This window comes from Chroicocephalus ridibundus, chromosome 6 (genome assembly GCF_963924245.1).
Source record: "Chroicocephalus ridibundus chromosome 6, bChrRid1.1, whole genome shotgun sequence".
Taxonomy (NCBI): domain Eukaryota; kingdom Metazoa; phylum Chordata; class Aves; order Charadriiformes; family Laridae; genus Chroicocephalus; species Chroicocephalus ridibundus.
The window spans coordinates 48851075-48865565 of record NC_086289.1 but is presented as its reverse complement, the minus strand read 5'-3'; the positions used below and the strand labels follow the sequence as shown (position 1 = coordinate 48865565).

Genomic DNA, 14491 nt, shown 5'->3' with positions numbered 1-14491 from the left:
GCTGGCATCTGCTACTGTGTGGTAAAGAGTAAACTTTAACCTTAACAATCAAAGAACTTTATTAATATTTAAAGAAAATGTTTAATGTTTAAACAGATTCTAAAAACTTTAATGAAGCCATTTGGAAACTAGTTTGCATATGGCATTATGCTTCTTATCCTACCAGCATCAAAAATGACATCATTTTTCAAGCATATGAACTTCCCTGTAGAAATACTGCTTTCACTACAGTTCTGGGTTTCTTCAGGGTATGAATTACATTTGAGCATGTGTATTTCCCAGTTCCTCTGCTTAAGCCAAATGAAGAAAAGTTGTTTTCCTTTGTTTTTCATAGAAAATCTCTTTTTCACAGGTCCGAAATACTATTTTTAATTCATAGGGGGGGTGCATGTGTAAGATATTAGAATATGGTATCCTTACAGAATGCTGATGACAGGAACATATGCTTGATGGGAACTAATGAGGCCAGAGTAAATCTGCACATTCTCAGTTAAGGAATCACTAAAGCAGGTATACAAAATGAGAGGAAAAATAGAGATTAAATAATGAAGAATAGAACTGAATATTCTAATGAGCTTTCTGTATTTTCCCAATATTTTCAGTATTATGCAGAAGATAGCAGCTAATTTATGACATAAATCATAAATTACGTGGCTAATTACTGATATACCATAGTTATAAAGTCTGCTGTTATCAGTTTATTTGTGGCAATGTTTCCTAGCTGTTTACCATCCATCATGTAGCTCGTAGCTAAAAGAGAGGAAACAATTACAGCATTTCCACATAAATTTAAGGGGAGCTGCACGTACAGAGACTGCAGATTAACATTCTTTTAGCATGGTTAAGTAATCAGGAACATCAGTCAGATAATGAGGGATTTTGTTGAGAAATTCAGATTGAAAGACATGGTAGTATAATTCCTTCTACAGAAATCAAGATTTTCTTGTGTTATTTTGATTCTTCTTGTTAAACCCATACAGTAAGCAGCTTTAGCTTTCTTTATAGCATTATAGTATTCTACAGGGTTCCATAAGATCTTATGGTACATCTGGTCAAACAATGCCTCTGGCATGTTTCCAATCTTCAGCTTTTTCTGCTAAACACAGAAAATAGCTGTGTAGAGAACTGGAATTCATTGTACACTTCCTGTCAATTGCAATCCATTTTAAAGGTAATAATTATTATGAGCACTATGCATGTGGTGCATATTCAATTAGAGATAAGAAGGCAATTTATAAACGAGGGCAGCCTGTTTGTAACAGTGGCTCTGTAGAGATGCACTGAGTTAGCAAGCTATGAGGGTCCAGCTCAGGAATACATGCTTGGCCAGCACGCCTGTGGCACAGCTGGAGCTCATTAGTGCCTCAGGAGGGAAAACTGGAAGTTATAAGGGAAACTGCAGGACAAGAATGAGGGGTTACTTCTCTTCAGGGTACTTAGGCTAGAGCTGTAATGATAGCTAATATCTAGAGACATGTGGGCTCTTGGACTTGTAGAAGACAGCCGTATGCTAAATGCAGCATAAGCCACTCTTCTTCGTCTTCTTGTTTTAACTCTGTGCTTACAACCTTTATATGTCCAAATAATATTCTTCTCGCAGAAAGAAAAAGAACAGGGGCATTTTTATATCCTCCCCAATCATTTGGAACAGCTGGTTTTGCTACAGGCCCTGTCTCAAAAAAAAAAAAAAAAAGAAAACACCAAAAAAACCCTGGGTAAAATATAAGAAACCAAGAGCAAGGTTTTTCCCTAATGTAATTCATTTCCAGAGTTTTTACTTTAAGCAAAACTGGCTAAAACAAGGGCAGAACTATACTAATATACCATTCCAATACAAATAAATCTTCCCAAATGATATTTTAGTTTCTTATTCTTGTTATTAGAAGTAGCTGCTGCTTCAGACCTTTCTGGTGACCACTGTAAGCTGGTCACCTGGACTCTTTCCTGAGCAGCGCTGCCTGAAACCCCAGTCTATTGCTTTTGAGTCTGAACTTGAAGGGGTTCAAGGGCTTGGAAATTAGGGGGGTTTTGTTCAGCTACACAAAAGGAACCATGAGACAGGAGCCAGTGCCCATCAGAGCTAACTTTTATGCTCGGTCTCTACTTAAAGGGAAGAAAGTACTTTACGCATGCAACCTGTTTAATGCTAACTAGGAATTTGGACTTTATTGGACCCTTTAGGCACGGAGTTCTTGTATACTTTTTGAAGAGTGTCAGACCCGAGTGCCATATATTAGTTAAAAAGAATTTCCAGTTTACCCTCAGATAGAATATTAGCCATCAAATATGTTATCTTATGTCAGACAGCCAATGGTGGTATATACCTCAGAAGATAATGAAAACACATTCTAGTATGGAATTCTCCTGCAGGCACTGTGGTTGTGGTGTGCTGGAAGAACAGATTCCTCCTGCACAGCACATATGCGAAGACTGATTAGAATCTGGTACTGGTGGCAATCTTGTTTGAAAGACAACTTTCTTTTCTCTCAGTCTTTCTCTCTGTCAATCATTTACGTGGAAACACCTGATCTCTTGCAGTGCCTTAAAGGTCATTTTTCCTTAAGTAGAGTTCTTCAACAAATCACAACAGCTGCCAATTAGGCTGCTCATTTAAAAGGATAAGAATTATGTTTTGTGGCTGTTGCTACTTTGTTAATTATTGAGGACATTTTGCTGTAAGTAGGGTTTTCCTCAGTCTAGAAATACTCTTGAATTTTTTAAAAGTCAAGAGACTGAATTGTAAGAGCCATTATATCCTGACATTTGTGTGGCCTTTTCTTCATAGAAGTGTAAACTAATTATCTATAAACAATCCAATGTCTGATAACAGAAAATAGTAGGCATTAACCAGAGATAAATTAATATAGGCTGTGTGCTTTAGAAGTAAGCACAGCTCTGATTGTTCTGTCTCTTAAACACTCATACAAATAGCAGGACCAAAGCCACAGGGCGCACACATGTCCTGTGTGACTGTGGAGGGTTTAAGGTAAGGGCACTAAACCCATTTCATTTTGTGCTGTTGCTCCCTATGATTTTAGAGGGCTGCTTCTCCCAAACGCAATATGGGTGCTAGGTATCCAGAGCGGGACCCCTGGCAAACAGCAGGTTGAGGCAGTTTTGGCAGTAGTAGTACGCAGCCATCTCCACCCAGCTGCTCCCCTTCTCTCACAGAAAGACGAAAACAGTAGCTGCAGTTCCTGGCATATGATTGTAACGACAAACTCAAGAGGAAAACATTCTGCTACTGGAGCAGAATTTGCACTACGTCATTTATTTTCTTATGAAAAGATAGCTGATGGAAGAATCCTATAAGATAGTCACTGTATTGTGTATCTAGACAAAGGAGATCTGTTGTTTCAATTGTGAGAGTAGGTCTGCTTATAACTTGTCTACAAGACACTTAGGCCAGCAGAAAAGCAGTAGAATGACTAGGTCACAGTGATGGTGCTTCATTTGGATGCAGTGAGCCAAAACCCGACTTCAGCCATCTCTTTGCCTTTAAGTCCTACAATGCTCTTTTTACTAAACATTGTCTGATGCTGTTCAGGAACCACTCCTTTGATTCATCATTTTATTTTTTTTTCCCCCACTTTCAGCAGATTTGAACATCTCCATTGCCATACTTGAATTTTTAATTTATTCTCTGCTGTTATGCTCCGATTTGTTTCAGAAGTGAGTCTATAGTTATGAATGGAACAGCATCAAGTTTAAAGTTATATTGAGGCTATTTGATGACGTTATCAGGGTCAAGAGACTATAATGATTTGATTTACAGTTTTTGAGGAATTAAAAAGAAGTTTCATGACTTTTGTCAGCCTGTTTCAATTAATATGGTTAATTAGCATTAAATTTAACATGCCTATACACACAACCCTTTTACACGAAACTGTCTTTGGAATACAACTCAATTTATGATCCAGCAATCAGCTGATTGATCCCTAGCCTGTTTCCTTGATGTAAAACTTCTAGCTATAACAGAAATGAGCTAAACAAGTTTTGAAAACTTAATGTATTTTCAAGGGATTTCCAGGAGAGCTGCTCCTCTGCAAAGTGATGACTTTTAACAGAGATAATCATGTCTGCTTTATAGTGTGGAGATTAAAATTTGAAGCAATCAGTACTATGTCCACCAGTGAGCACGGCCCAAACACCAGTCTGAACTTTCAGTCCTTCAGTGTAAGTTAATTTGCTCACGCAGTCCTAGTAATACCACATGCTTTGGTGAAGTTACTCAGAAGTTATGCAGCACTGAGTTCTCTTCTTTCACCTTTATGCAGTTCTCAAGTTGTGTAAAACCTTTGGAGGTGAAGGGCCGCTGAAATCTTAATGTGGCATCTTGTGCATACCGCACGCCTGGTGCAGCTGAACAATCAGGCCACAAGCTTTTGCCTATAAGGCAGGTGTTCCCTAATGGGTTTGCTATCAGGATCAGCAAAAAGTGTAACTGTTTAACTAGTAATGTGGTTAGAAAGGCTATTACACCTAATTTGAGAAAGCAACCTTCACGAGGTTGTTAGACACAACTATTTCAGAGGTGACAATGTAAAAAAGGATTAGACTGGTGGAAGGAATGTACACAGGCAGGACAGTATGTGACATCCCCCCTTGCTGACTGGGCATGCTTTCCTATGCCTTCTGGTAATTCCCTGGTTCTACTCCATTGGAGACGCGTTTCAGAATTCCCTTTCCAGAATTTATAACTTGCTGGCACTGTATTTTGTCTGAGAGTAGAATTCTCCATACCCTTGCACACTGAACCAAAGAGAGGTATTGCCCTGTCCTCTGGTTTTTTTTGTTGTGGCTGTTCCCTGGAGTTAAAGGAACATAACCAGAAAATGGTATAACTCATAAGTATGATGGGTAACATTTACAGCCGTTAGCGAAAGCGAGAAGCTTCTGTTAATACTGCGCCACTAGGAAACCGTGCTGGTCTTAGCTTGCCATTTGAGTGAAACTGGTAGAGGACAGAGAGAAAAAAATAGTGAGGAATGTCTTCTCTTCCTGTAGAAAACACAGCGTTGTCCATGCATCCCTTTCTAGAGCTGACCTGTAGGGATTCACAGTCTGCCTGCTTTCAAACCAGTAATTTCTGTTTATCTAGCAACACTCTGCCCAGCCACTGACTTGCTTGTAGCTGTGCAAATCAACTCAACCCCACTGTACACCTGAAGAACGTAATGTAAAATCTGAACTATAATGTCTCAAGTTTTAGCAGCAACTGTTGTTTGCCTGCAGCATAACGTGAGGTTATACTAGCAGCTGTAAATAATTCTAGAGAAAGCTGCACAGAATCAAATAGCTTTCGATCAGGTCCTACCAGTTTCATCTTCTCCTTCACTAAAGATATATTGGATAAATTAAACTTTAAATGTGTGAAACTCAGAAGCACTCTGTTTGACCTAACCTTGTTGCCATGGATGGCAGTGTCAATTTTAATGGCAAAATCACTATGACTGTAGTCAGGTCAATGATGATGACTTAAAAATAGTGCCATAAAACATCTTTTATGTTAAAAACAAACAATAAAAACACACAGAGAGAATATTCATAAATACTTAGTGAGAACTGGGATAATTGGATTGAATGAAAACTCTCTAAAGCCTGCATCACTAAATCTTTGTTATCTTACTTTTGACGATGTTAAAATAATCCATTGTTTGGGACAAGACTTGTGTTACTTCATACTTTCAGATTCTGTAAGTTTCAGATGCTTGAAATCTAGTATTTCATGGAATGTTAAACAGTGATTGACTGGATAATAAAGAATACATGGGGACTAATAAACACAGGGCATCTTTTAACAGGCATTCTTAAGACAGGTTCTTAAATTCTGATTTAAGAACTGTAGATAAGTTTTCATTTTATATCAATTCATGAAGAAAATTATACCGGTCTTTTTTTAATCTATCTTTTTCATAAAAATGATGAGGTATTATGAGAAATGCAGAACTCAGTATCATGGCCAGAAATGCCATCTCTATCATTGCATCCTGAATTTTACAATCAAGCTATGAAATTTTAACAGCCAGTAAAAAATGCAAAGAAAATTATGCAAAGCAGTAGGGAAAAAGCATTTGTTTAAAAACAGCCAACACAATCTCACAATCTGACTTCCAGTTTTAAATCTAATTTCCATGTTTTTTCTTAGCTTTAGCTTCGGCCTTAACTCACTGTTTTGTCAGTGTGCATTACAGCTCACCAGTCCTTATTGAAAGATCTGTCACATTGTAACAAAAGAGAGAGACTGCTTTGGAATAATTCTATAAATGAACTGAAAAGCCCTTGATTTTGGCCAGTAATGAGTAATAAAAATGACTTAAATTGGGAGTGAAGCCATCTGTCTGAGCAACAATGTTCATTTAAAATGCACTGAAGTCATATATGATTATGAAAATGCCAAGTGTGTGGCTTAGTAAATTTGCTTGAAGAGAATTCTTCAGGGGAGAGAAAGAAAGAGAGGCAGTGCAGGTCTCGCTGAAACAGCTGCATATGAAAGGGTAATCTTTGGATTAGAAAATAAATTAGAAGAATTCAAAGGAATTTAACAACAATTTTTGAACCATATCGTAAGGGGGGCTGAGGATTAAGGGCTTATGGGGGAAGAGAAAAACAGAATAGAAGGGGTGCATAAAACTCATAGCTCTATAGAGAAACACATAATCCCTTTTCTGTGCGTTCAAGGGTAGATTCAGTTTATTTTCACTATTTTATTTTGCACTGTTGAATTGGGAGGGAATAAAAGAGTAAACATGAACAAAACCAATATGCATTTAAACTAAATGTTAGTTAATTCTGTAATTGAAAAGGTTCATATGTAATTAAAACCACCGTGGCGTTTCTTTCTCTCTTTCTGTTCCTAAATCAGGCAGATGAATCCCTGAAAAGCCTTGTATTCAAATTGTAACAGGTATATGCAAGGGTAGTAATGGCATATGCAATTCAGTATTTCTGCAAAATAGAAACAATTCTATAGTAGATATAAATGTTATTTCTTTATGATACAGTTATCAGAGAAAGGTTCTCTTCTCCGCTGGAATACTTTTCAAAAGCATCAGCCTCTGCTGGTATGAAGAAACACAATCGAGACTTATCCTGTTCAATATCTAGCAATTTATTCTGGAAGTACTGACCAGAAACTTTTTTGTGATTTAAAATCTGAGAGGGTCTGACAGTTGAACTGACACTGTGGCCAGTATTTTTTCTATCAAACTGTTTTTGATAGAAAATTGGATTTTTGATTAAATTGACATGTGCAAGAAGTGATGAAATTTTCTACGTAAAATTTCCAACACTTAAAACAGAGGAAGTGCTGAAAAAGGTACCAGATTGTATCATGAAAATTATAGTCTCGGACCATATGTTTCCATTTTGTTCTAGGAGATAGATTTTCTACAAGCTGGTTCTTGGGACATAGAAGTCAACATTAAAAGGGAAGAGAGCTGCATTTAAATGACTTCTCACAGGACCTAGGTAGTGGCGAGGTAGTCTAAAATTACTCCTTAAGCTGAAAAGTATTTTGAGCATTGCAATGCCATATATCTAGTACTGAGAACAGTCTGAAATTTTAAAAAATAATTACAATTGCACTAGTCACCTATTCAAACAAAAAACAGATGACCAAATTTCTCTTGTCTCTAAACACTAAATAACACAATAGGAAAAAAAAACAACCACTCTTTCTAGTTATGTCAATTTTTTTAATGAAGCAGAAATGAAAGGATGTCATTGCTCAAGTCTGTGGGCCAGACTGCAGTTTATACAGTCTCTCTGCAAAAATCCACATGGATCCAATCTCTCAGACCACTTCTCTCTCAACTACCAGAGCTCTTTGATTTCCTTAACCTGTAGCATTTTTGTATGGAGGCTAGTGTAAACTTTTCTCCCTACCCTTCATCTTCTTAACTGACATTTCAGGTCTCTTGTGAAGAACAGATTCTTATTTTTTTTTTTATTTATATTACTGTTTTCTAGGCAAAATCTCTAGTCTTTCCCCTAATGAAGACATAACCTTCTTCCTTTGCATTAACAAAATCCCATCCAGCTATATTGCAGAATAGACCTCTGTCTATTTCTTACACCAGTTGAAGACACAAAGTCAGTTATTTCCATGCCCTACCTGTTTAGTTCTCATTTTGGAATCTGGTGACAGATTGTTGTAGGTATAATGGGCCTGTGTAACTCCACAGAAAAGGACTGCAACAATACCTGAAATTCAAAGAAAAACCAGAATTAGCGGCTTGTATTTTCTTAGGTTTGTCAAAGGGCTGCATAAAAAAGCTAATTAGACTGTTAACAGCATTTTGTAACAAAAAAACTCTAAGATATTTTTTATAAGAGCATCTTTCAAATAATCTAGAATTTTTTTTCTTTGCTAAAAATCATGAAGGTCCTGAATCTTCTACCTAGTCCATCATGCATTCATAGCATTTCCACTGTTGTGTATTTCTACAGTACCAAAAACTGTAGAAAATTTGTTTGAATTAATACATGGTAACATCTGACTGTAATCTGACTGGCAGTTAGGCAAGGCTAACATAATTGTAATATGAAGGACTTTACAATGTTTGAAAATTTTGGCAGAGACTGAATAGGAAAGGAAAAAATAATTTTATTACATTTACATGGTTTGAGAGCACAGGGTACTGAATGACTGCAACAGGGGCAAGCCATTTCAGTCTGTGCCTGGTTGATAGCCTTATTATAAGCAGCGTGTAACAATGTGCAAGGTGGACAACGACACATTTCTTAAAAATAATGCTCCGGCAGGTGCAAGCTGCATTGCCCAGAATGACTAGGTGAAAAACTGTAGCCATGAGGCAATAATTACACTTCCCAGCTTCTGGAAGGTCTTGAGGAGCCCAGCAGCAGGGTTGTCGGGTATAATAATAACTTTGTATTATAGTAATATTTCTTATTTTTGAATACTTCCTCCCTGGCCCCGGTCCTAACTCACTAGCATCATTGAGTAACGTCACTGTAATGCAGTATTATAATTAAAGTAGCTAGTAAGATTGTAACCGCAATTTCCTGTCAGCTCTGGACACAGATAAGGCAGAAGGAACCCACACAGGGAGAAAATGGAAAACCAAAAATAAGTGTCCACCAGTAACCATATGTAAATGCCTATGGAGGAAGAAAGCTCTGTGCTTTTCTTAAACTTGGGGCACGTCTACGTGGATAATTATTTACGCAACAGCTCAGGGCTTGCTCGTGTCCATTCCAATCATCATTCCCCTGAAAACCTCCACACGCGCTTCCTGAAGCATGCAGAGCGTGCGAGTTCTGCTGTTTCTAGATGCACACCACGTGAGCACCAAGCCAGCCTGCAGCGCCATTGCTGCGTGCCCTTGATCCCCGGGCCAGTTGTCCACCATCCACCCCACAGTGCTTTGGTTCTTGTGCCTTTCAGCCCTTCTACCCCCTTCTCCTGTCTAAGAGCTACAGCATGCCCTAATTAGCATTTTAGTTCTGCTTCCTCATGGGCTTCTCTGCAAATTGTTAGGTAATTTTTAGCTCACAGGCTGCTGATGTACTGAAATAACACCGATGAATCCAGGGAAACACACCAAGGCAACAAATCAAGCAAAAAGATACCTGTCCAGGTTTAGGCAATACCCATCCCTGCAATGTGACTGCGCAGCAGCTTTCTAGGTATTTATTGGGTTAAACTAGCATGAACTGAAACATAGAAACCAATTCTACTGGAAGCAAAGAGCATGAACTAGAGTTGTGAAAATAATCCCAGTCTGTGCCTTCACTCCTGGACGTGAAACTGGATAAGGCTTCCTCCAGCTTCTCCAGGATGGTGACTCTCCTGCATTTCCAAAGAGCAGGAAGAAGAGGCTCAGTAAGAGGGCAGAATTTACCGTGCTGCAGGCTTTAGCACGGCAAACCCAACATAAAACAAGCTGCTGCTTCAAAAGGATTAACAGAAGCAGCCCAGGCTTCATACAGTCCCAGGAAAAAATGGATGGTGATGTACTGAACAAATGTCTGGTTAAAGTGCTGGTGCCTCAATAGGTTCTTTAATAGGCTCATCCAAACCTCTAAATGTTTGAGTTTTAGCAGCATGAGTGCCCTAGAGGGGAGTGAAATACCCTCCTTCCCTAAAGGCCGGCATAGATAAGGAAACGTCAAAGTGAAAATTTAGACAATGCTGAAACTATTTTGTTTGGGGGAGTGTGTGTGAGAACAACACATTCCCACATACCAGTTGGAGTAATTATTACCTTACCATGTCTTTCTCAAGTTTCTGACTCTCACAAGTTTCTGGATTGCTAACTGTGAAAATATTGTCCAACAAAATCCAACTTTCTTTACTTGCAAGCCTCTCTTGTTTCTGGGAAGGACAGGCCTGGCATTAATATGCCTTTGATGGAAGAAAAAAGTATGGAGTAAAAAATTCTGAGATGAATTTGGCATGAAGGATAACTGCTATCAGAAAGAAAATGAGAAAGCAATTTATTTTTTTCCCATAAACCACTGTGGACATTTTCTTTTCCTCTGTGTTCTCTTTATATTGTAAATTTACCTGTGCTACTTCCACAGAACACAGTCTCTGCAGCCAAGAGAAATTCCACTGAGCTTTAACTGCTGTGTCTTTGGTTTTTAATATTTATTTTCTTACGTCTGTTTTGATATTTATTTTTTTCTAACTACACTAAGGCTTCTCTTTGCAGTAAACAATGTGGGGAGTAGCGGGATTGTCACTGCCTAAATACGTTCCTGGAAGTTCATGTTTTTGCGAGGTCTAATTGTTCTCTTAAATGTGTCTAACTCTTTTTTCTCAGTAACTGTATTTGATTGCACAGAACTGATCTGGGGAGTTTAAAAATTCTCAGGGCATTAATAATACGCAATGGGATGCTCAAACAAGGAAATTTCAGTTAAAAAATATAACCAATCAGTATCATTGCTGCTAAGCATCACTGGCTCCAGGCTCAGTAACAGAAATGGAGATAAGAGTTTCTGATTCACTTTCTTCTACATGAATCATCATCATGACAAGTCTTGCATTTTTAAAATTGACTACTAAATTCAACTATGATTATAAAATGTTTTTTGACTGCTAAGAAACTGTTAGTTATGGGTAGTGAGAGAACTGAGAGAGTGACATGAGGAATAAAATGGCCTAAATCTGATCTTACAATAGGAATAAATGATCTGAACCAAACAATTATGCAAGTGCAGAAACCAGATACCGTGTTTCCAGGGAAGACTGGGGGAATGCAGTGGAATATTTCAATTGCTACAACTGAAGGCTTAATATGTACCAGCCATGCCTCTTGCAATGAATGCTTCATTAAGAGGCTTGAAGAAAATTGTTTGTAATGCATTTCCATAAAAATGATTACTTAAGAGTAATGACCAATTGCATGTTAATGCAACTACAAAGGAAAGAGAAGTACCTAAAGAGGCAAACACAGGACTTTTTAGCTGGAAGGAAAAAGCAATCTGGATTTCTTTGTAAGACTATTAAAGCTGGATTTTGAAGTTAGCTGGGTACCAAGATACGGTATGAACTGTGTATGGCACGTAAATTAGGTTGTTAAATTTTTGCAGGCTTTCTGTCACAGAAAACCAGATAAGACCAGATATGATAATACTGGAATTGTAAATAGAAAGTATTTATGAGATGCAGGGAGGCAGATAAAGGGAGATGGTCCTTTTACCAGTCCTTAGTGCTCGGTGCTTTAATTTCAGGGTCTTGGAGACTCAGCTCACTTTTTCAGTGCTGTTACATTGTTTCATTTTTAAGTGGCAGATTTAGCAATTACTAAGATACTTAATACTACAATTGCTGAACAAAATGCTAACCTAAAGTAAACAGGGAGTGTTCTCAGTTGAAACGGGTGATCAGTTGTTAAGTGCAATACAGCTGCTTGTGTCTATAAATAAACTTATTGAATTTTTTCACTTAATATAAAAAATGAGAAACCTCTCAGTAAAATGTTGACAGTCACTAGTGAAGTTTCAGCTGCAGCTCAGCCTCTTTGAAGAGGTTTTATTAGAAATAAAAGCCTACCATTTTATTTGATGTTTTTGCTTCTCATATAACAGAAATAGCAATAGCTTATTAGCTGCTTATACAGTTAGAGAACTTATTCTTACATCAGTTTTGCTGAATACTTGTATTATAAAATTGTTTCTACGAAAAAAACTGGTGATATCAAAATATAGTATAGGATAAAGGTGTAACATCTTTAAAAGTATTTTACTGTTGGTGTCAACATTAACATGACAGTGTGAGCATTAATTTATAAGTTTTAATCTAAAAATAATTCCTATATTGTCACTGAAAGACAAAATAGGGTTTTTTTGATCATTTCAAAAATAGGCAAAAGGAAGCCCACCCTTGCTTTTCAATATCTGGTGCTAAGAGAAAAACTGGGAAAAAGTCTGTGTTTTGTCAGAGAAGGGCAGCATGTGCAGTGTGCTTTTAATGCAAACCTGGAAGTAACTGGCCACAATTTAAACTTCGGAATTTTCTAATCTGAGACAACAGAACCAACATTATGTCTCCAGCTGTCAGGTATTTTAGTGGTAAAAAAAGGAATTTACAAAAAAACCAACCCCCAAACTTCTACCTTCTGGGGAAACAGTGGAGTGGATAAAATGTATAACTTAATTTGAAAAGATCTATAGGTAAACTGACTGGTTTACATCCCAACTTTGAAGCATTCCAGGGCTTCAGGGATGAACTAATGATGCACAACGTACTGTAAATCCCACAGTACAACAAGCAACAGGAACTGGTCTTTCATCAAAGGCAGTGAAATGTGTGGAAAAGAGACCAATGAGGACTGGGTATAGAGAAATTATTTAAATCGGATAACATTTACTTTGGAGTCATATTTATGTCAGAATATCTCCACAGCACCTACTGGGCACATCCCAGTGCAGACTGAAAGCGTGAGTGGCAGAAAATGAGGCACTGTCTTCTGCATCAAATTGTTGCAGTAATAAGGGAATGAAACCAGTAGCAACAATATCCCTATTCAGTCTGTTTTCACTGAGGGTATGAAGTGTGACTAATCATTTTTTTGATACTGAAGCAAAAATTCAAGGCTTCTTTCACCCGACCTGCACCAATGCAGAACCGACGCTGGTGCTTTGTTCATGAAGCTTTCATCTCTGGAGTTGTCTAAGATTGATTTTATGTTGAAGTGACAGAAAGCAACAAAAGACAGAGATGAGGGAATTTTTTAGGCCCTTGTCTGAGGAATGATTATTGGTATTGCACCTGGCTGCTTCAAGTGATACCTGAGCTTCAGTGTTGCACTTCTGTAACCCCAAATGAATTGCTGCATTCCACTTAGATTGGAACTCATACGGTGAGACACACCAGGTTTTATTCTAGACACGCTAAGAGTGCTTACTCTGTTTATCCTAAACCTATTCACTAGCAATAAGACTCCAGATCCTCATTTTATGCAACTCATCATCAATCTCAGCCTAATGCCATGCTAGAATATGTACTTCTCTCTAAAAACAAACACCTTTCTCCGTCTTACCTACAACAGGACCTAAGTTAGCCAGACACAAGCACTGACTCAAGTGTGTGCACAGTCTGGTCAAGTGATGCTGCTGAAAGGGCAAGTGGGATAACTGAAACTGCACAGGGTATTGGATCTAGCTTATATGTCAGCAAAATATGCCTAGAGCTTCCTTTAAAATACAGTATTGACCTGGCACTCCCCATTTTAGAATACAAATAGATCATCCAGAGCCATCTCTGAAGTCCTACAGGCAAGTAATAGGTTAATAACTGGTGGCATACTTGCCCAGTTGTCATCTGTCTTGGCACAGCAGTGCAAATGCCATATTCTTATCTATGAAGAGCCTGCTTTCCTAATTAGACCCAAATTTCATCCTTTCCTCTCAGGAGTGAGCGAACTACAACTTAAGACAGTTGAGGTCTATTTCCTTTTGACCTGGAAGCCAAGCTTGCCCCTTCTCCCTCGTTACTGGGAGGAGTCTACCTACTTCTCTGTATGCCACAACGTGGCCCATTACTTATGAATAAAGGAAAGAAAACCACAAAGCTGAGAATTTAAAGCCCAGAATAGCTTCCTTTTATGGAATAATGTCAGCCCAATGAATTAAAGCCAATCAGGTACCAACCTGCATTGTGCTCTCACAGTGCTCAGAACTGTTTTGATAGATCCCTTCTGAGAGTGATAGAAGAAGAAGAACTGGTCACAACATTTAAAAAAAGCAATGCGGTAGATGATGGATCCAAGGCAATTTACAGCAAACAGATAGGAAAAGTGAAAAGCCACAAGAATAAATACGCTTTATCATCAGTACTAAAGGAACTGGAAGTTGGTGACATTTGTTTTTGCCATGTCCCAAATATAAAGGTAGCCCCAGCAAGAGACCAGATCTTTGGACTTGTCCTGGGTGCATCACTAAGCTGCTTACTTATTTTTGGAGGAAAAGCTTTCTCCCTAGGTAGACTGCTCTCCTGTGAGCCCCTGTGAGCCCTGAG

At 38.1% G+C, this 14491-nt stretch overlaps 2 protein-coding genes across 2 annotated transcripts in view; one reads left to right on the top strand and one right to left on the bottom strand.

Annotated features, from left to right (window-relative positions):
• The window catches only part of DIPK2A (divergent protein kinase domain 2A), a 263792-nt gene that overhangs the window by 110020 nt on the left and 139281 nt on the right, over nt 1-14491 (top strand). The window lies entirely within an intron of this gene.
• SLC9A9 (solute carrier family 9 member A9) overlaps nt 1-14491 on the bottom strand; it is a 209620-nt gene that overhangs the window by 106811 nt on the left and 88318 nt on the right. Inside the window, exon 9 of the mRNA XM_063339370.1 lies at nt 8117-8205. Coding sequence (XP_063195440.1) covers nt 8117-8205 — 89 coding nt within the window. The remainder of the gene's footprint in view (nt 1-8116; nt 8206-14491) is intronic.